Raw genomic sequence first — 23800 nt, 5'->3', positions numbered from 1 at the left:
CTACTTGATGGTGGTGTATTAACTTTTTGATGTGCTGCTAGATTCAATTTGCTAGTATTTTGTTGAGGATGTTTGCTTCTATGTTCATCAGGAATATTAGCCTGAAGTTTTCTCTTTTGGTTATATCTCTCCCAGATTTTGGTATAAGGGTGATACTGGCTTCATAGGGTGAGTTAGGGAGGAGCCCCTCCTCCTTAATTTTTTGGCATAGTTTCAGGAGGATTGGTACCAGTTATTGTTCATATGTCTGGTAGAATTCAGCCATGAATGCCTCTGGTCCAGGACTTTTTTGTTGATAGGTGTTGTATTACTAATTCAATTTCAGAGCTTTAATTTGTCTATTTCGGGGTTTCCTTTTTTTCCTGACTCAATCTTGGAAGAGTGTATGTTTCAAGGAATTTGTCAATTTCCTTTAGGTTTTCTAATTTGTGTGCAGTGAGTTGTTCATAGTATTCTCTGAGTATCTTTTGTATTTCTATGGGATCAGTTGTAATTTCATCTTTGTCATTTCTGAGTATACTATTGATATCTTCTCTTCATTTTTCCTCTGTTAACCTAGTCAGCAGTGTATAAACCTTGTTTTTTGTTTTTTTTTTGTTTGTTTGTTTTTTTGAATATCTAACTCCTGGTTTCACTAATCTTTTGTATGAAATTTTGCATTTCAGTTTCATTCAGGTTTTCCAATTTTAATTATTTATTTTCTTCTGCTAGCTTTGGAGTTGGTTTGTTCTTTTCTCCAGTTCCTTTTGGTAGAAACTTAGATTGTTAATTTGAGAACTTTCTAACTTTTTGATGAAGGCATTTAGTGCTATAAACTTTCCTTTTAACACTGCTTTAACTGCTTCCTAGAGTTTTGGTAAATTGTATCTCTAGTTTTTTGTTTGTTTTCTTTTCTCTCTCTTTCTTTTTTTTTTTTCTTTTTTTTGAGAAGGAGTTCCTCTAGCATCCAGGCTGGAGTGCAGTGGTGTGATCTCGGCTCACTGCAACTTCTGCCTCCTGGGTTCAAGTGATTAAAGAATATTTTGATTTCTGACTTAATTTTTATATTCACGCAGGAGTTATTCTGGAGCAAGTTGTTTAATTTCCATGTGTTTGTTTTTCTGAGTGATCTTGATATGTATTTCTATTTGTATTGTACTGTAGTCTGAGAGTTTGCTTGGCATCCTTCCAATTTAAAAAAAATTGTTGAGACTTGCTTTACGTTCAATCATGTAGCTGATATTGGAATATGTTCCATGTACAGATGAGAAGAATGTATATTCTGTGGTTGTTGGGTAGAGTGCTCTGTAGATGTCTACATTAGTCAAGTGTCTAATTAGTCAAGTGTCAAGTTTAAGTCCAGAATTTGTTAGTTTCCTGCCTCAGTGATCTGTTTAATGCTGCCAGTGGGGTGTTGAAGTCTCCCACTGTTATGGGCTGCTGTCTAAGTATTTACATAGGCCAAGAAGAACTTGTTTCATGAATCTGAGTGCTCCAACGTTGGGTGTGTGTATATTTATGATAGGTGTCTTCTCATTGGATTTTACCCTTTATCATTCTGTAATGGCCTTCTTTGTCCTTCTTAATTTTTATTGGTTTAAACTTTGTTTGATAGAAGAATAACTACTGCTTCTCTTTTTTTGTTTTCCATTTGCATGGTAGATCTTTCTTCATCCCTTTACTTTGAGCCTATGAGTGTCATTACATATGAGGCAGGTCTCTTGAAAACAGCAGATGGTTGGGTCTTGTCTTTTTATCTGTCTTGCCACTCTGTCTTTTAAGTGGGGACAGTTAGCGCATTTACATTCAGAGTTAGTATTGATATTTTGATTCTGTCATTATGTTAGCTGGTTGTTATATAGACTTGATTGGGTAGTTGCTTTATAGTGCCTGTGGGCTATGTGCTTAAGAGTGTTTTTTTAGTAGTAGGTGTTATTCTTTTGTTCCATGTTTAGCACTCTCTTAGAGACCTCTTATAGCTGGCCCGGTTGAAACAAATTCTCTCAACATTTGCTTGTCTGAAAATGATTTTATTTCTCCTTCACTTATGAAGCTTAATTTGGCAGGATATGAAATTCCTAATTGGAATTTCTTTTCTTTATTGACATTGAAAAGAGACCCCAATCTCTTCTCACTTGTAAGGTTTCTGCTGACATGTCTGCTACCAGCCTGATGATCTTCCCTCTATGTATGACTTTACCCTTCTTTCTAGCTGCTTTTAAGATTTTTTCTTCTGAACAAAGGATAATATCCAGAATCTATAAAGAATTTAAAGAAATTTACAAGAAAAGAGCAAGCCCATCAAAAAGTGGGCAAAGGATATGAACAGACACTTCTCAAAAGAAGATATTTGTTCAGCCCACAGACATATGAAAAAAAGCTCATCATCATTATTAGATGCTCATTAGAGCAATGCAAATCAAAGCCACAATGAGATACCATCTCATGCCAGTTAGAATGACAATCATTAAGAAGTCAGGAAACAACAGATGCTGGAGAGGATGTGGAGAAATAGGAATGCTTTTACACTGTTGGTGGGAGTGCAAATTAGTTCAACCATTGTGGAAGACAGTGTGGTGATTCCTCAAGGATCTAGAACCAGAAATACCATTTGACCCAGAAATCCCATTACTGGGTATATACCCAAAGGATTATAAATCTTTCTACTATAAAGACACATGCACATGTATGTTTATTGCAGCACTGTTCACAATAGCAAAGACTTGGAACCAACCCAAATGCCCATCAGTGATAGACTGGATAAAGAAAATGTGGCACATGTACACCATGGAATACTATGCAGCCATAAAAAAGGATGAGTTCATGTGCTTTGCAGGGATATGGATGAAGCTAGAAACCATCATTCTCAGCAAACTAACACAAGAACAAAAAACCAAATATCATATGTTCTCACTCATAAGTCGGAGTTGAACAATGAGAGCACACGGGCACAGGGAGGGGATCATCACACACCGGGGCCTGTCAGGGGGTGGGGGGCTAGGGGAGGGATAGCATTAGGAAAAATACCTAATGTAGATGACAGGTTAGTGGGTGCAGCAAACCACCATGGCACATGTATACCTAAGTAACAAACCTGCACGTTCTGCACATGTACCCTAGAACTTAAAGTAGAATAAAAAAATTTTTTTTTTCTTTTGCATTGACCTCAGTGAATCTGATGACTATGTGCCTTGGGGATGGTCATCTTGTATAGTGTCTAGTCAAGGTTCTCTGTATTTACTGGATTTGCACATCAATCTCTTTAGCAAGATTAGCGAAATTTTCATGAACTATATCCTCAAATATGTTTTTCAAGTCGCTTATTCTCTCTCCTTCTCTATCAGGTATGCCAATGAGTTATAGATTTTGGTCTTTTTACATAATCCCGTATTTCTCAGGGGTTTTGTTTGTTTTTATAAATTCTTTTTTCTTATTTTTGTCTGACCAAGTTGGTTCAATGAACTGGTCTTTGAGCTCTGAGATTCTTTCCTTAGCGTGTTCTATTCTGCTGTAAATACTTCCAATTGTATTATGAAATTCTAGTAGTGAATTTTCAGCTCTAGAAGTTCAGTTTGGCTCTTTCTTTTTTTTTTTTGGTCAAATTATCTTTTTTTTAATTATTATTTATTTATTTATTGTTATTATTATACTTTAAGTTCTAGGGTACATGTGCATAATGTGCAGGTTTGTTACATATGTCTACTTGTGCCATGTTGCTGTGCTGCACCCATCAACTCATCAGCACCCATCAACTCGTCATTTACATCAGGTATAACTCCCAATGCCATCCCTCCCCTCTCCCCCCTCCCCATGATAGGCCCTGGTGTGTGATGTTCCCCTTCCCGAGTCCAAGTGATCTCATTGTTCAGTTCCCACCTATGAGTGAGAACATGCGGTGTTTGGTTTTCTGTTCTTGTGATAGTTTGCTAAGAATGATGGTTTCCAGCTGCATCCATGTCCCTACAAAGGACACAAACTCATCCTTTTTTATGGCTGCATAGTATTCCATGGTGTATATGTGCCACATTTTCTTAATCCAGTCTGTCACTGATGGACATTTGGGTTGATTCCAAGTCTTTGCTATTGTGAATAGTGCTGCAATAAACATACGTGTGCATGTGTCTTTATAGCAGCATGATTTATAATCCAGCAAATGTACAAGAACAGAAATTATAACAAACTGTCTCTCAGACCACAGTGCAATCAAACTAGAACTCAGGACTAAGAAACTCAATCAAAACCGCTCAACTACATGGAAACTGAACAACCTGCTCCTGAATGACTACTGGGTACATCATGAAACGAAGGCAGAAATAAAGATGTTCTTTGAAACCAATGAGAACAAAGATACAACATACCAGAATCTCTGGGACACATTTAAAGCAGTGTGTAGAGGGAAATTTATAGCACTAAATGCCCACAAGAGAAAGCTGGAAAGATCTAAAATTGACACTCTAACATCACAATTAAAAGAACTAGAGAAGCAAGAGCAAACACATTCGAAAGCTAGCAGAAGGCAAGAAATAACTAAGATCAGAGCAGAACTGAAGGAGATAGAGACACAAAAAATCCTCCAAAAAATCAATGAATCCAGGAGTTGGTTTTTTGAAAAGATCAACAAAATTGACAGACCACTAGCAAGACTAATAAAGAAGAAAAGAGAGAAGAATCAAATAGATGCAATAAAAAATGATAAAGGGGATATCACCACCGACCCCACAGAAATACAAACTACCATCAGAGAATACTATAAACACCTCTACGCAAATAAACTAGAAAATCTAGAAGAGATGGATAATTTCCTGGACACTTACACTCTTAGAAGACTAAACCAGGAAGAAGTTGAATCCCTGAATAGACCAATAGCAGGCACTGAAATTGAGGCAATAATTAATAGCCTACCAACCAAAAAAAGTCCAGGACCAGATGGATTCACAGCTGAATTCTACCAGAGGTACAAGGAGGAGCTGGTACTATTCCTTCTGAAACTATTCCAATCAATAGAAAAAGAGGGAATCCTCCCTAACTCATTTTATGAGGCCAACATCATCCTGATACCAAAGCCTGGCAGAGACACAACAAAAAAAGAGAATTTTAGACCAATATCCCTGATGAACATCGATGCAAAAATCCTCAATAAAATACTGGCAAACCGGATTCAGCAGCACATCAAAAAGCTTATCCACCATGATCAAGTGGGCTTCATCCCTGGGATGCAAGGCTGGTTCAACATTGGCTCTTTCTTAAAATGACTATTTCTTCTTTCAGCCCTTGGATCATTTTACTGGATTCCTTGGATTTCTTGGATTGGATTTCAACTCTCTCCTGAATCTTGATGAGCTTTTTTGCCATTCAGATTCTGAGTTCTATGTGTGTCATTTCAGTTATTTCAGAATGGTTAGGAACCATTGTTGGGAGGCTCCAAATGAATCGACTCATTTGAAGGTAAGAAGATATATTAGTCTGTTCTCACATGGCTAATAAACACATACCTGAGACTAGGCAATTTATAAAGGAAAGAGCTTTAATTAACTCACAGTTCCATATGGCTGGAGAGGCCCCCACTATCATGGCAGAAGATGAATGAGGAGCAAAGTCATGTCTTACATGGCAGGAAGCAAAGAGAACATATGCAGAGAACTCCCTTTTATAAAACCATCAGGTCTCGTGAGACTTATTTATTATGACAAGAACAGCACAAGACCTGCCCCCATGATTCAATTACCTACCATCAGGTCCCTCCCACGACACGTGGGAATTATGGGAACTACAACTCAAGATGAAACTTGGGTGCAGACACAGCCAAACCATATCAGTGGACATTCTGGCTTTTAGAATTGACAGAGTTCTTGTGCTAATTCTTTCTAATCTGGGAGGGTTGGTGTTCCTTTAACTGTGGCGTAAGTTGGATATAGTCAGTTGGCTTCATTTCTGGATGCTTTCATGGGGGCAGGGCTCTGTATAGGATCTTTATGTGTGGTGAAGTCTTGCACTTGGTTTCACAAATGTATATATAAGCAGGGTAATTTTTGGTCTTGTCATTTGCACTGCAGTTCAGTAGATGGCACAGAGAGTAATGGCTGGTAGCTAGGATAATACCCAGCCACAGAGCTCTTTGGTACTCTCATATTCCAGACATGCTCTGCAATGGGAGGTGGGGGGAGATTGCTCACTCACTAAGTACATTCCTGGGCTTTGGGGGAGCCCCCTCTGGTCACTGGCACCATGTGTCATTTCTTTTGTTAGGTGTTCCAGGCTGTGTGTGCTCTCCTGGGCAGAGGCCCTGGCACGAAGATAGGCTATACCTTTTCTGAACCAGCCCTGTAAAGGGAATCATGCCTCATTCCTGACTCAGCCCAGGGACTCATGCATCTTGCCCCTCTCAGTGCTCTGAGAGTGGAGACTCCTCCCCTACTTCAGTTCCAGCCAGAAATCTTGACTTGGTACTCCTAAGCTGTGCGCCCCAGCCCTGGGGATGCCAGGACATCCTGCAGCTCAGGGTCAGCCTTCAGCTGCACTGGAGAATGCAATGTGCTCCCAGGTCACTGGAAAATTACTCAGACGGAGTAGCACACTCAGGTTGGGCTATAGAGGCTGCAACATACACCCACCACTGTGAGGTGGCTAGTGGGGCATGGCTCCTGGAAGGAGCCACTGGGCAGAAGGGTTTGCAGAACAAATACGCCCTGGTCCCACAGGGTCACTGGTCTTACTCTCTCCCTGGCTCGGCCATCAGCTGAGGCCAGTGCCTGCTGGAGGGTGATGGGGAGCCCAGAGGGATTGGAGCCTATGGCTATGCTTTGCTGGAGCTGCCCAGTGCACAAAAGCTGCTCCCAGGCTGTCTATCATCTGAAGTCTGTCACTGCTCCCTGGGGAGATCCCCCGCCAGTTCACATGTAAATAGGGGACACAAGGCCCCCTGTAACTAGGGTCACAGAGGTCCATGGTGAGAGTGAGCCATCTCTCAGTTCCCCTGCTCATCTATTTCCCAGGAGCCACTGGGTCTGGGAGCTAGCCCTGGTGTTCAGATACCTCAAACAGGGTTCCCAGCTTCCTCCTTCAGCATCTGCTTCAGTGTCACCTCTTTATACACTCTTGACATTTTCTCTTCATAGATCTGACCAAACTATGCTGATTTACTCAATGATTTGTCCTCTCTAAGTGGGGGTGGTGCTTCTTGGCTGAGTCTATTAGAGAATCTTGTCCAAAAACCCAATTGCATATTCTTGAGCAGACTACTCAATCTCCCTATCCCTCGGTTTCCTCAACTTTAAATGAGGGAATAACCTATAAAATAATTATGAAGATTTAATAAATATTGGTAAATTGCCTAGCCTCTGGCATATAAGTAGCACATTATAAGTGGTTATTACATAAAATATGCACAATTATTACTCATACTTCAAATTCAGTATAAGAAGTTTCAAAAAGCTGAGAAATGAGGATCTCTAATGAAATAACTTTCAGAGACAGCAATCAGAATTTTAACCACAATGCCTCTTTGCTTAACCATCATATAATTCCCTCTCCTAACAAAGATAGTTCACCAATGGTAATAACATAGGTGACTATGGGCTTGGGTCTGATATTTAATTTGCCCAGAAATAATTTAGTATGCTGTACAAACTACATAGAATAATTTTAAAGTTCATCAGAAAAAAAAATAATCTAGAATGGTTATAATTATTGTAACTATTCAAATTTTTATATTGAAATGATTCTATATACATAGGAAATTACAAAATAATGTACAGAGAAGCCCTGTGTAAGCATAACTCAACATCTTTCTATGAGAACATCTTGAATAACAGTACAGTTCTATCAAAACCAAAAAATTGGTATTGTTACCATCCACAAATTTTCTTCAAATTTTACACATTTTTAAAAGTCGTGTGTGTGTGTGTGTGTGTAGTTTTATGCAATTTTATCCCATATGTAGCTTTATGTAATGACCACCATAATGATCAGGAGAAATAACTGTCATCACCAGACGACTCTCTTTTGCTACATATTCACAGTCACACTGGCCTTCCTCCACTCTTAATCTCTGGTCTTCCTCCACTCTTAATCTCTGGTTTCAATCATTAATCTCTTCTCCATCCATATAATTGTGTTATTTAAAAATGCTATATTAATGGAAGTGTGGAAATAAATGGAAATCAATCTTTTTAGATAGATTTTTTTCACTCAGTACATCCCTGGAGAACCATCTTTGTATATATCAATAATTTCTTCCTTTCTATCACTAACATTCCATGGTATGAATGTGCCAAAACTTGTTTATTCATTCAGTGAAAGACTTTGGTTGGGGTTGTTTCTCGGTTTTAGTTATTATGAATAAAGCTTCTATAAACACACATATACAGATTTTTCATGAACATAGGTTTTCATTTTCTCTGGGATAAATGCTCACTAGTGTGATTGCTGGTCCTTATGATATATACATGTTTAAAAAGGAAATGCCAATTGTTTTTCAGAGCAGTTACCATTTTACATTCTCACCAGCAATGAATGAGTAATCCAGGTTCTTTGTCTCCTTGCCAGTATTCCTTGTATGCCAGCACTGAGAAACCTTATTCACGTGAATAGATAGATTGGAATAAAAGGACTTTTTATTTAAAAAAAAAATAAAAGTTTTACACGATTTTTCTAAGACTTGTCTGAGGATCATTAATGTGTCTTTATCACTTAAAGACACTTTGTTTAACTCAAATATACAGGAAACATTGAGAAAAATAAGAATACACCAACCTGCTTGACTGTCCTCCTTAGAAGCTCACGTAAACAGTGATCTCCTTTAACTGGGCATTGGTCCTGTCCAGTGATGGCTGTAGGTAGGCACCATGCCCATGCCTTCAGTATTCTGATAGCTGCTGGCTCTAGGGTTAATTGTAGGGATGAGATTATGCCATTTTTTGATAACCCCATGGGACATCCCAGCTCTCAGTCCTGGACGCTCAGAGAATGTCATATCTCCTTGTAAGATGACACGATTACCATTTTTCATTTTAGCCATTCTGATAGATGTGTACTGATGTCTCATTGTTAGTTTAATTTATATTTCTCTAACAGCTAATGTTGAATAACTTTTCATGTGATTATTACCTGTTTTCTGTATGTAAACCCTCTTTGGAGAATGTTTACGTTTTGTCCATTTTTAACTTGGATTGTTTATTTTTACTGTTGCATTTGATAGCTCTTGATAATGTCTAGATACAAGTCATTTGTTGGATATTGGATACTAATATTCTATCTAAACCTTTAAATTGCTTTTTCATTCTATTAACAGGATCTCTTACAGAGTAAGATTTTTAATTTTGAAGAGATCCAATTCAGTGACTTTTTCTTTTATAAATCTTTTCTATTCTTTGTTTTAGTGTCAACTCTAAGACCTCTTTACCTATTCTTAGTTCATCCCAAAGATATTTTTCATGTATTTTTTTCTAAATTTACTAAATTTTTACATGTTACACTTGAGTATGTGATCCCTTTTGAATTAATTTTTATGTAAGATGTGAGATTTAGATTAAGGTTCATTTCCTTTGCTTATGGATGTCCAATTTCTTGAGTACTATTTATTGAAAAGGTTACACTTCCTCCTTTCAATTGCTTCATAGACTATCAAAAATCATTTGAGCATATTTGTGTAGGTATGTTTTGGAGTCCTCTGTTCTGTTCCACTGACCTATGGGTCTATCCTTCCACCCGTAACATCCTGTCATTATTACTGTAGCTATATAATAATCCTTAACATCAGGAAGAATAATTTCTCCCACTTTAGTAATTTCTCTCAAAACTCATTTTGCTATCTATTATTTTTAACAATGGCTAATGAGGAAATATCAGCTATAATATAATAATACATCTTAAACTCTAAAAATAAAATTAGCATGATAGCTGCCAAGAATGGATAGACCAAAATAATGGAACAGAATTACAGTTCAGAATAGACAGTGAAGATGAGAAAAAAGTGTTATGTATATAAATTTAACAAATTATAGCCAGGCACACTGGCTCATGTCTATAATCACAGTACTTTGGGAGGCCAAGGCTGGAGGATCACTTGAGGCCAGGAGTTCAAGACTGGACTGGGCAACATTGTGAGACCCTCATCTCTACAAAAATATTTTTAAAATTATCTGAGCATGGTGGCATGTGCCTGTAGTTCAAGGCAGTAAGCTATGATCATGCCACTGCACTCCAGTGTGGGTGACAGAGCAAAATCCTGTCTCAAAAAAGAAAAAAAAAGAAAAAAGAAAAACAGTAAAGAAAGTATCATAAAGAAGAGAGATACTTATTTCAAGATTATTATCATCCTTGTGATTATTTTTATTTTCATGCTGAATTTCTTTTCTTTTCATATTACCATTAAAATGACCAAAGAAACAAAAATTAGGAGAAATGTACATAAGCACAATGACACATATAAAACAGAAATTTTGAGAGATTTCATGTAGATGGAATCAAATAAATGGAAATACCTTTGAGTGTCCCTAGGAAAGACCTTCATAAGAATTAAGCATCCTAAACATCCACCACCTAATTTCTGATCTCTGAGCATCCGGGACTGAAAGTTGGGATGTCCCGGGGGGTTATCACAAAACGGGACAACCTCATCCCTACAATTAACCCAGGAGCCAGCAGCTATCAGAATACTGAAGGCGTGGGCATGGTGACTACCTACCGCCATCACTGGACAGGACCAATGGGCAGTTAAAGGAGATCACTGTTTAAGTGAGCTTCTAAGGAGGACAGTCAAGCAGGTTGGGGTATTCTTATTTTTCTCAACGTTTCATGTGTATTTGGGTTAAACAAGGTGTTTTTAAGTGATAAAGACACATTAATGATCTTTAGACAAGTCTTACAAAAAATTGTGTAAAACTTCTATTTTTAAAAAATAAAAAGTCCTTTTATTCCAGTCTATTCATGTGAAGATTTCTCAGTGCTGACATGTGTCTATTTTAAGAAAATTAAAATAGAGTCGAGGGTTGAGATTTTTGCAAACTTATATTCTATATGCCTAACACTTGGTTCTTATAGATTTTCAATAAATGTCTGGTGAATCAGTTGACTAAATTTATTCATGGATACATGTTTCAATTCTAAAATGTTAAAAAGTACTCCACTGAGTCATTAAGAGGTGGATTTTAATACAATTTACCTTTCTATGTTTAATAATTTATTTCCATGGTTTTGGTCAGTTTTGTACCTATAATAATTCTAAAGATAATTCAATGCAGAAGAAATGTTTTAACACAGAGGCTTATGATCACAGAAATTTTTTAAAACGAAAGTGATCAGTAAAGTATTTTCAGAAATAAAGATGAATTACATTGCACCTAAAATTTTGAATGAAAAAATGCCAGTGAAAATGTGCATTCACAGCCATAAAATTAAAAAAAAAAAAAAAACTTGCATACAGTGAAGGGAACAATAGGGGGCAAGGTGGAGATGGTTAATGGGTACAAAAAAAAATAAAAAGAATGAATAAGACCTACTTATTAATAGCACAATTATAATCAGTAGTAACTTAATTTTGTATTTTACAGTAACTTCAATAATGTAACTGGATTGTTTTAAATGTAAAGGATAAATGCCTGGGAGGATGGACACCCCATTCTTCATGGCATGATTATTATACATTGCATGCCTGTATCAGAATATTTCATGTACCCCATAAATGCATACACTTACTATTTATCTCATGTACCCCATAAATATATACACTTACTACATACCCACAAAAATTTTAAATTTTTCTTTGAAAAAGAAGAGAACAATAGAAGCTGGGGCCTCCTGGAGGGTGGAGGGTGAGAAGAAAGTGAGGATTGAAAAATTACCTATTGAGGGCTGGGCGCGGTGGCTCCTGCCCGTAATCCCAGCACTTTGGGAGGCCGAGGCGGGCGGATCATGAGGTGAGAAGATCAAGACCATCCTGGTTAACATGGTGAAAACCCGTATCTACTGAAGATACAAAAAATTAGCCGGGCATGGTGGTTACTGCCTGTAGTCCCAGCTACTCGGGAGGCTGAGGCAGGAGAATGGCGTGAACCAGGGAGGTGAGCTTGCAGTGAGGCCGAGATCATGCCACCACACTTACCAGAGCGAGACTCCGTCAAAAAAAAAAAAAAAGAAAAAAAAGAAAAAGAGAAATTACCTATTGAGTACTAGGCTAATTACCTTGGTAACAAAATAATCTGTACACCAAACCCCTGTGACATGCAATTTACCCATATAACACACCCACACATGTACCCCCTAAACCTAAAATATAAGCTGGAAGAAAAAAAAAAGGAAAATGTGCATTCACAGAGAAAAGAAAATATGACAGTATCGAATCCATAGAGTATTTATATTTTATTCTATATACTTATAAAAGTAATATCATAGTTTATTGCAAACACTCATATTTACTATGTGAAAAATCACATTTTTGCAACTGTAGGCATACCTTGGTGATATTGCAGGTTCAGTTCCAGACCACCAAAATAAAGCAAATATTGCAATAAAGCGAGTCACACAGATTTTTTTTGTTTCCCAGTGCATATAAGTTATGTTTACACTCAACTCTATGCACATAAAGAAGAAAATCTGGAGGAAATGGCTAAATTCCTGGAAACATACAATCTCCCAGGATTGAACCAGGAAGGGGCGGAAACGCTTCCTAGACAAATATCAAGCTCTGAAGTTGAATTAGTATTAAAAAACTTACCAACCAACATAAAAGCCCTAGACCAGATGGATTCACAGCTGAATTCTACCAGATGTACAAAGAATAACTGGTACCAATCCTGCTGAAACTATGCCAAAAAATCAAGGAGGAAGGGCTCCTTCCTAACTCATTCTATGAAGCCAGCATCAGCCTGATACAAATATTCTGGCAGAGACACAGTGGAAAAGATAATTTCAGGCCAATATTCCCTATGAACATATTTGCAAAAATTCTCAACAAAACATTAGCAAACTGTATCCAGCAGCGCATAAGTAAGTTAATATACTACTATCAAGTCGTGTTCTCATCACCTCACAGTAGATGAAGGTGAGACCTTGTATCTCTTGCTTATTCTTCCCTCAACCCTTTACACACTGATTGCTTAAGAGAAGGTAGCAGAAATAATTTATTTGCACAGTGTCTGAATGTGGTAACAGTTCAATGAATATTAATGAGTAAAAGAAGATATTGGAGAAGGAACATATCAGAACAAAAATGATGACAGGAGGTGGCTCCTGAAGCATGTTGTGGCTGTGGCAGGTGATAAGCCTCGAGCATTTACATAAGGTTTTATGGCAAGTCTTAATGATGCCCCATCCTTGTTGTTGATCTTCCCTTCTGATTCCTCCAAGTGTTACGATTTCTTCACAGAAGAGTAGATGACTTGGGAGTCCTGGGAGAGACATACAGGAATAAGGAAAGAAGTGATCAAGAAAATAGATAGGGTGGAGGAAGGAAAGATGAAGAACTTCCAAGGAGTCTAGCTCACCTTGTTCTCCAGAAGTGTCCTGATGTTTGCTGTTAAGAAAAAAGTAATAGTTCTGAGCTCTTGCATTCTTTCTTAGGCCTCACTCCCAGACTTTATGCCCCAGGGCATATAACTACTATGCTTAGTGTGTGGAATTCCATTTTCTCCTGTTCTGTAAAATCCTTTCTTAAAGTTGTTAATGCTGAAGTCCTTCTAAGACTCTATCCATCTTCCAAGCCCTCCACCAGCACTTACTAACGAAGTGCTTCTCTTCTCTAATGCAACTTCCCATAGGTCATTGTCTTTATACTTTTTTCCTCTTGACTTCTCTATTACAGCACTCTGTCAAGGCTGTTTCCTGTTGCTTCTTTATGTTCCTGAGATAATCAACCATGTGTGGTTCACCTCAGTACATAGAAGGAAATTGGAGTAGAATCATAGATAACAGAAGACAGACTCTGAATCATACAGTATTTTGAGTCTGGTTGCAGGAGCTGCTTAGTGATGTCTGCTTCTTTTCCCCTTTTTCCAGGTATGCACAGTGGGATGACATCCCCTTCCTTCCCCTGAAGATTTACAGCCAGAAGCTTGGAAAATGACTGCACTTTTTGATTCTGCTAGGCTGGTCAGACACAGAAAAAGAATGCTAGAGTAATCAACTCCCTATAGGAAGTTGAAGTGGCACAAATCTAAGCAAGGCAGGCAGAGGACCCAGCTTCAGAGGCTCAGAGGAGAGTAGCTAAATGACTACTGACCAGGAAATCAGCCAAGCTGTCAAGAGCCACTGGCTCCATCAGAGGCAACCAGGAGCACAGAACAAAGGATAGCTTTTAGGGTTGTTGGTATAAGGGTTATAGTTTTAAGGGCACTGGAGCAGAAGCTTAAAGGACACTCCTCTGCACTGCTGCAGAACTCAGCAGTTCCTGCAAAACTACATGTCGAAGTGAAAATTCTCTAGGTCATGTTGATTTATTCAGTTATTCCTCCCATCCCATATGAAGACTGCAGATCCTTCAAAGGAGACACTTTAATGACCCTGTTCACCTGAGAGAATTCTTCTTGGACTTTAGACATGCTCACTCTTGCCTGACTTCCTTCTTTTGCCTTGAATCTTAGATTCTCCCTGACTATCTAACCCCATTCAAATGAAGACTTACTATACCATCTCCCTATTTTTTTTAAAGTTTGGTTTCTTCATAAGGGCCTACCTCCAGGTGTCTCTTGCTCCCTCCTGGATCAACAGATTTCCTATCAAGGGCAAGTGATGTATTAAAGCCTCTATTGCTGGCCAGGTGCAGTGGCTCACACCTGTAATCCCAGCATTTTGGGAGGCTGAGGCAGGTGGATAACTTGAGGTCAAGAGTTTGAGACCAGCCTGGCCAACATGGTAAAACCCCATCTCTACTAAAATATACAAAAATTAGCTGGGCATGGTGGCACATGCCTGTCATCCCAGTTGCTCAAGAGTCTGAGACAGGAAAATCACTTGATTTTCCTGTCTCAGCTCACAGGAAGAGACTGCAGTGAGCTGACATTGCACCACTGCTCTCCAACCTAGGCAACAAAGCAAAACTCCTTCTAAAAAATAGATAGATAAATAAATAAATAAATAGATGAATAAATAAAGCCTCTATTGCATACAATGCATCACTTTCCTGTGAATATGCATCTGACAAGAACCACTTTGCAGTTTCTCACCTGAGCTTTCTGGCTGCTGGATGCTCCAGACCTGAGAATAAACCACATCCACATCTACAGAGCCCACTGCAGGGAGAAGACAAGAGTTCACAGATGTTAGTGGCCAAGGGTTCACTTCACACACATCTTCCCCGTCCCTGGCTTAATGAGTATATCCTTCCTCCCAACCCCAACATGATTCTGAGAGAGTCATTTATTTATTGGGAATGGCTGGGCCTCAGGGGTTGAGGTGCCTAGACCACCTAATGGTCTCTACTCCTGTCTCCTCTTTCTTTTCTGCCTCAGCCTCAGAGCCCCTCCCAGTGGAGACACTCACCATTGACATACACTGGCTGCAGCTCCTCCATTTTTGGGATTGGGCTTGAATAGGTGAACTCTTGAGGATTCAGCCTGCAATCACCTCTGTGAGAAAGTGAATTAACTGCATGATAGTCCCTAGGGCAGTGAGTGAAAACAGAAGAGAGACTGGCTGAGGAGAGAGCAGGTAAAAGCCCTGCAGTCATGGCTCTCTGCTTGGGTGATTTTATGGCCCTTTGTATAGACTGTCTACTTGGATATGGCCAAAATGTTCTGTTCCTTATCTTTGGCTTTTTCAAAAGTTATAAATAAGACAATGATATTGCTCCAGAATCTTTTTTTTTTCTTATAAACTGTCATAAAACTTTGCCTGCCTTTTTCTCATTCCTTTATCTCTCTCACTCCTTCTTGTACTCTGGACATATACTATATACCTATAGCACAGTATGTCCCTTGAGGAAATACACATTTTGTGTGTATGTTCATTCCTCTAAATAGCTAACAAAAACTTACTTATACATTAAAGATATTCAATAATCTTGAATATATGAATTTATGTATTAATTTAAATGTATGTAATCCTATACAAGATAACACCTAGGGTCATGTGGACCACCTTAAGACAGTGCCTTGGTGGCATAAATGTAATGCAGTAGAGACAAGAGTAAGTATTATAGAAAGATATCGTGTTAATTACATAGCCTCAATCTCAACATACAAGCAGAGTACAGTAGGTATTTAAAACTGAATGAAGGAGACTTCTAGAATTAAAATTTTTACTAGGAAGGGTTCTCACCTAGGTTCATTAGTGGCAGAACTTTCTCCTGAAATGCAAATAAAACAAAATTCGTTTCAGAGAAGGAAGCTTTATCTCTTAAAATTTTGACATGATTTAACTACATATAATCGGCTGGTAAGACATAGGATATAGAAGAGTAATCCAACTGTATTTCATCTAAATGGCTGCTTATATATTCCAACACAACTAGTTGTCAGTAAAATAATTCATTCTTTTTTTCCCACTGATTTAAAATGCCACTTGAAATGGCAAACCTTGCATGCACTGGTAACTGTTTCTTGATTTTCTATTCTGTTCTATTGTCTCTTTGGCTATTCATGTACCAGTACAATGTTGTTTTAACTATCATAATGTATAACATATTTTAACCGTTGATGACTGATTTTATTTTATTGCTCTTCTGTATTAGATTTTATGCAGCCATGCTTAATATTTAAACGTTTGATATTTGCAATACCTAGTCTGTAGGAGTGACCTTGGGGCTAGGCTGGATATTGACATTTGTAAGGCAAACTAGGCCATCTCTTGTACCTTTTGCTTTGTGGAGAGATGTAAAACAAGAAACACAGCATATTAGCATAGATGTATCAGCTGTGTCTTTAGAGAGAATCCTCATAGTGATCCAGGAGATATTTTCTAGTCCTCCAGTTAATACCTCAGAAACAATGCCACATAGATGTGTATAGGGGCCACCCTGGCTCAAAAGCTTTATGCTTGGTAGAAATCAGTATCACTTGTAACACCCATGAGGGTATGTGTGTAGCTTCCAGAGGTCACCACTACAAGAGACATGCTAAATTCCAAGGGTTACATTGCACTTGGGGATACCCCAGCTATGCTTCCCATCAGGCTTATATAATCCTAGTCAAAGTCCTCCCAGTTTAGATGCAGTTTGCCAATCACGGAAAATACTGCTAGTAGCTCAGTCAATATTTCAGCTTTGTTAGGCTTTACAGAAAATAGTGCTAGAAAATTAACTTTGATTTAGTTTGCCAAGGAGAAGATAAAACTTCTTTATAATTAGCTTGTTTAGTCTTCAAGGAAAGGCATGACCTCAGAATTGTCTACCAAGCCAAACCGTCGTTAAAGCATAAGTTGGGGGAGTTGGTCATATTCAAACATATATTAAATAAATGTATATGTTTCCAACAATTCCTTCTTGAAGAAATTATTTTAAAATGGACTTCAAAAATAGTTCTACTATCTAAGCACTTTTGAATAATAACAGAATCTGGTGATACATTGGTTCACAAAGAAAACCTCCAAAATATTCCAAAAATAGGCATGGTACACATAATATTCTTTAATCATAATGGAACTGGTAATTCATAACAAAACTTGAAAAAAATTGACACATGTCTATAATTTATCAATTTAAAGGAAGCAAATTTTAAGCAACTGAATACATATACAAATACATAAGAAAAAAAGAAGACTATCCAATTTGTTCAAAAGAATAAAACTAACAAAAATAGAAGGCAATAACTAACAAAGATAAAAGCAGAATTCTAGAATTAGAAAGAAATATTGGTAGATAAAATAATAATTCTAAGAGTTTTACCATACAGGAGATAGAGGTACTATCTTTCTAGATGATTGCATTTCAAAGGGATGGCTCCCAAGTCTTAGAGAGAGACATTTCTGGGTTGTAAAACTGGCAAGAGGCTAAGAGAAGATTTATATCTCAATGAGGCAGAGAAAGAATTTACAATTGCAAGTTCTCTAAAGCAAATGCTCTAAGAAAAGGGAGATGAGGAGCCTATAGTCAATTTGAGGACAATATTAAGGCCAGCTTGGTGTGGGGAGGAGAGCCCTGTGTAGACACATGCCTGAGGAATCTTAAGGAGCAAACTTTCTCTTGAAAAGCAGATAAAGGAACATTTATTTCAGGGGAGATATGGTCATCTGCCAGAGGCAGGAGCTGCATATTTACAGGTGGGTGCAATGGTGTGTGAGTGTTTCTTGTGGATGGACCTGAGCCCTGTGGAAGAGAGGCATAGCTTGAAGCCATTTCAAAATCTGGCCAAGAGGACTTCCTGAAGAGGTATGGGGTTCCAAAATAAGGGTGGAGGGGAAGGGAAAGAAGCCTTTAGATTCTTAGAAACTGAAGAGAGATGTTAAGTGCTCAGCTGGAGAAAAATAAATCACCTGCATCACAAGATGCAGGCAGGTAATGTTAATAGTTGGGGGGCTCTGGAGAATTCAGAGACACACCCCCAAAATAGGAGCTGATTTTCTCAACCCAGCAAACCTGGAAAGTCAGCTTTTTTGGAGCCAGGAAATCAATGCCAACCATGGGGGCTTCAAAAACAGAAGCAACTCAAGGAAAGAGAGAAACATCTGGCCAGAACCCTTTCTGTATTGCAGAAGGCTGGCCTGAAGAGGGTCTGAGATGAGTGGGTGGGAGGTGAGTGCTTTAACTTTGAGATTCAGAAAGCTGATTAATGAACGAGCACTCTATGGAGAAACTATGTTTTTATTGTTGTTTGCCTAAAATTATATAGGAGTGATATGGTGTGGCTGTGTCCCCACCTAAATCTCATCTGGAATTCCCACATGTTGTGGGAGGGGCCCAGCAGGAGGTAATTGAATCATGGGAGCAAGTCTTTCCCGTGCTGTTCTCATGATAGTCAGTAAGACTCACAAGATCTGATGGTTTTAAAAAGAGGAATTTCCCTGCACAAGCTTATCTCTTTGCCTGCCGCCATCCACATAAGATATGACTTGCTCCTCCTCGTTTTCTGCCATGACTGTGAGGTTTCCACAGTCAGGTGGAACTATAAGTCCAATTAAACCTCTTTCTTTTGTAAATTGCCCAGTCTCAGGTATGTCTTTATTAGCAGCATGAAAACCGACTAATACAAGGAGTAAGTGGATAGAGTATGGGCCTGCCTGTGATTTCTACCAGAGTCAGGGAAAATATAATCCTCCAAGGGTGAGTATGAATGGGCAGTGGAAAAGGAAGATAAAAAATTAAGTTTTATGGTTGCACTCTAAGAGCACCCTTGTTCGATGAATCAGTTATCATACCAAAAATTAATCAATATCTCAGGAGTAAACTTAGCAATGATGAAAGCCTATATAAGTAAAACTCTAAAACACTATGACTCAAAATTTACCAAAAGTAGACACACCCTTTGATAGAAAAATTTCTCATTATAAAGCTGTCAATTCTTCCTTAATTAATCTCAAAATTTAAGAGAATCCTAACAAAAATACTTTATTGAGAGACACTGATTATATTGTTTGTGGGGAAAAACAAATAAGCAATAATATCCAGAAAAATTCTGTAAGAATAACATAGTCATGATGGGAACAACCTTAATGGAAGAAAAAAATGTATTGTTATAAAGCAAAGGCATACAAGTCACATACACAAACACACGTATGCACATACTGATATACACACAAACAGAATAGGGCTTCAAAGTTAGATCTGAATACTATCAGATACTTAGTATAGCTGAACTGCTTTTATCCATAACATTTCTGTCGCCGTGTGTGTGGGGTTTTTCTTCCCCATACCAGCCAATTTTCCAACTCTTAGGACACTAATTACAATTAAGCTCAGTTCTGACACTACTCAGAGTTAGTGCAGACCCCACAGGTAAAGGGGCGTGTCCTGCAAAACTGCCCCCCACTCCAGATGCCAATAATATGTCATGGGCCTCATATCCTTCTGACCAAATGGCTATAAATTGGGGGTTCCCAGGACTCCTTCCTCAGTTTCAATAATTTGCTATATAGAACTCGAAGAAACACTTCAGTTACTCTTACTGGTTTATTACAAAGGATATTATAAAAGATACAAATATACAACCAAATGAAAGACATTAGCTAAGACAATGTCTGGAAGTGTACTGGAGTTTCTGTTCCCAAGGGAATGGGGTGCTCTACCCTCCCAGTACATTGATGTATTCACCAACTGGCAAGTTCCCCAAGTCCCATTGTTTAGGATTTTTATAGCTGTCCAGTTACATAGGTATGATTGATTAAATCATTGGCAATTGGTGGTTAGATGAATCTTCAGTCACTCTCCTGTCCTCAGAGGTCCAGGGGTGGGGTTTGAAGTTCCAACCCTCTAATCACAAGATTGGTGTTTCTGAAAACCAGCTCTCATATTGAAGCTATCCAGGAGACCCCCTGTTGAGGGTCATCTCATTAGCATACCAAAGACACTCAACACTCAAAGAATTCTTAGAGTTTTAGGAGCTCAGCGGTCAGGAACTAGGGACAAAGACCAAATATATTAAATAATTTCTTCTTATATCACAATACCATAGGATATTATAAAGGCATCACTTTCCTTAAAAAAAAAAAAGATAATTAAATAAATCGCACAGAAATAATGAAATAGCTATCTGAAAAAAAGGATTAGATTCTAGTTCAATACTTATTAAAAAAGATTTCCGGATGTGTCACAGGTGTTTGAACCACAGCAACTCCATCTTGAATAGGAGTTGGGTAAAATGAGGCTGAAACCTACTGGGCCCCGTTCCCAGACAGTTAGGCATTCTAAGTCACAGGATGAAATAGTAGGTTGGCACAAGATACAGGTCATAAAGACCTTGCTGATCAAACTGGTTGCCATAAAGAAGCCAGCAGAAGCCCACCAAAACCAAGATAGAAGCAAGAATGACCTCTAGTTGCCCTCACTGCTACACTCCCACCAGTGGCATGATGGTTTACAAATGCCATGGCAATATCAGGAAGTTATCCAATATGGTCTAAAAAGGGAGGCATGAATAATCCACCCCTTGTTTAGCATATCATCAAGAAATAACCATAAAAATGGGCAATCAGCAACCCTTGGGGCTATTCTCCCCATGGAATAGTCATTCTTTTATTCCTTTACTTTCTTAATAAACTTGCTTTCACTGTACTGTATGAACTCGCCCTGAATTCTTTCTTACTTAAGATTCAAGAATCCTTTCTTGGGGTCTGGATCCAGACCCCTTTCCAGTAACAGACGGATCACAAATTTAAGCATAAATATAAAATGACATAATTCTAGAAGAAAATATGGGCCTGGCACAGTAGCTCACACCTGTAATCCCAGTACTTAGAGAGACCAAGACTGGTAGATCACTTGAGCTCAAGAGTTCAAGACCAGCCTGGGCAACATAGAGAAATCCCATCTCTACAAAAAATACAAAAATTAGCCAGTCACTGTGGTGCAAGCCTGTGGTCCTAGCTACTCAGGAGGCTGAGGTGGGAGTATCACTTGAGTCCAGCAGGTTGAGGTTTCAGTGATCCGAGATTGCACCATTGCACTCTAGCCTGGGTGACAGAGTGAGACCCTGTCTCAAAAAAGAAAAAAAACAAACAGAGAACATTTTTATCATCTAAGAATGGGGAAGGCCTTCCAAAATAAGTTACCAAACCCAGAACCCATAAAAGAAGATATTGATAAATTAGACCGCATAAAAATAATTATTTTTATAGTAAGAATTTCAATATGAAAGGCAATGCAAAGTGCAGACTGCAGACCCTTTTCACTATTCATACCTCAGACAAAGAGCTAATATATTTAATATAAAAATATCATCTACAAATCCCTAAGAATGAGATTAAAAACCCAACGCAAAATGATGAAACTATGGGAACAAAGAGCTCACCACAAACACAAACATAAATAAAAACTACAGGGCATTAATGTTTCTCAATTGAGAAACAGGCAAAAAGTTAAAACTTATAACACTGTGTGGCTAGTGTGTCATAAACAAGCATGTTTATGACATGTCCTTATGAGAGTATAATTTAGTACAACTATGAGTAACCCTTGACAATATCTATCAAATTAGAAAGGTATCTAATTTGAATCTAGAAATTTTATTTATAGGAATTAATTCTACAAGCATACTGTACATGCAAGAAAGGACATCTAAAAGAAAAATTATTGTAGCATTGTGTGTCATGGAAAACAACTTGAGATCATCTAAATCTCCGTCAATAATGAATCATTAACATTAAGATAACTGTTGCAAATCCGTGAATAGAATGCTTTGCAACCATTAAAAAGATATTACATTTCTATATATATTTATATCAAACAATTCTCAAATAATATTCATAGAAAAGTGAAGTGTAGCATATAGTATGTTATTATTTGTGTGAAAATAAAGAATATATATGTATACAAAGACATCAAGTAAGTCTAAAATATCTCTGGAAAAATAAATGAGATATTGCTAATAGTGGGAGCCTCTGAGGAAGGGAACCAAGAGGTCCAGGAATAGGTGTGAGAGAAAGGATTACTTTTTACTGTCATATTCTCTGATATTGTTTGAATGTTTTACCAGATGTATTTGTAACGTATTTATTCAGTTATTTATTTTAAAGAAGAAATAAAATATATTGGGCCACTCTGAAAGGGACTATATTGATGGTTTATTTTAGGTTGACATAGAGGTATCATGGTCCTCATGATAAGAGATTAGCCAATGAAAGAAAGCATTACTTTCATTAGGCAAGAGCCACTGCCTTGTCCTTATATATCTATGCTGTGCAAGGCTCAAAAGTTAATGATTTAGGGTATGGCTAATGATTTAGGGTATAGGCGTCCGAGGAACTTCATGGAAGGAAAAGGATACTCTGACTTTCTTTAGTTATTAAATCATCTTTTAATAAATTGAGGTGGTCCCAATTAAGTCATCTACTTGAAAGAAAAAATTGTCTTAAATGAAACTCGCCATGAAATCAATTGCCAGTTTGGGATATCTGGCCAGGCATGGTGACTCATGCCTGTAATCCCAGTGCTTTGGGAGACCAAGGCAAGAAGATGGCTTGAGCCCAGGAGTTCAAGACTAGCCTCAGCAATATATAAAGTCATCTCCAGAAGTAATTAAAAAATTGGCAAGGCTGATGGTGCATTCCTGTGGTCCCATCTACTTGGGGAATTGAGCCAAGAGGATCACTTGAGCTTGGGACGTCAAAGCTGCAGTGAGCCATGATCATACCACTGCACTCTGGCCTGAGTAGCAGAGTGACACTTTGTCTAAAAAAAAAAAAAAAGGTTGGATATCTGAAGGTCAAAGCCATGAACTGAGATTGAAAACTTCTGAAGCAGCCTAATTTTGGAAGCAAATTTAGTAAACAATAATTTTGTGTGGTTATGTGCTTGTAAACTAAAAAGTAATAGGAAGATAGTATGTGAGGTAACACATATGTTAATTAGTTCAATCTAGCAATTCCACAATGTATACTTATTTGAAAATATCATGCTGTACATAAATATATACAATTTTTATCTGTCAGTTAAAAATTAATTAAATTTTTTAAAAAGTTACAAGAGTGGGAGTGCAGGTCAAAAACCATGTGGTAAATCCACGCAGTAAAGGCTCTCAATTTGTTCCTATCTTCTTGTACGCATTGTTTTGCAATGTGACTCTGTCATTTGTCAGCAAAGAGGTAGATAGTATTTCTCTACCACTTGCATTTGGTTATGACCATACGACTTACTTTTTGATCAATAAGACAGTAACAAAAGTGACAAATTAGGAGGCTTATATTAGTACTTGTCCTTGCTTGGGCACATTTATAGACTAAATGTTTGTGTCCTGCCCAA

The 23800-nt window shown here is 37.9% G+C and overlaps 1 protein-coding gene across 2 annotated transcripts in view; it reads right to left on the bottom strand.

Moving 5' to 3' along the window:
• Nucleotides 1-12319: 12319 nt before the first annotated feature.
• Nucleotides 12320-23800, bottom strand: part of LOC105498096 (Fc receptor like 2) — a 30079-nt gene continuing 18598 nt past the window's right edge. The window contains exons 8-12 of one of the 2 annotated variants that reach the window (XM_011769948.3): nt 16231-16258; nt 15454-15539; nt 15138-15203; nt 13461-13489; nt 12320-13364 (exon numbers count right to left, since the gene is read on the bottom strand). In XM_011769948.3, coding sequence (XP_011768250.2) covers nt 13326-13364; nt 13461-13489; nt 15138-15203; nt 15454-15539; nt 16231-16258 — 248 coding nt within the window. In that variant the 3' untranslated portion in view covers nt 12320-13325. Of the gene's footprint in view, nt 13365-13460; nt 13490-15137; nt 15204-15453; nt 15573-16230; nt 16259-23800 lie in introns of both variants that reach the window. The other variant, XM_011769947.3, reaches the window with a different exon arrangement.

The sequence above is a fragment of the Macaca nemestrina genome, chromosome 1 (assembly GCF_043159975.1).
Source record: "Macaca nemestrina isolate mMacNem1 chromosome 1, mMacNem.hap1, whole genome shotgun sequence".
Lineage (NCBI taxonomy): Eukaryota > Metazoa > Chordata > Mammalia > Primates > Cercopithecidae > Macaca > Macaca nemestrina.
This window is presented reverse-complemented; position numbering and strand designations above follow the sequence as displayed.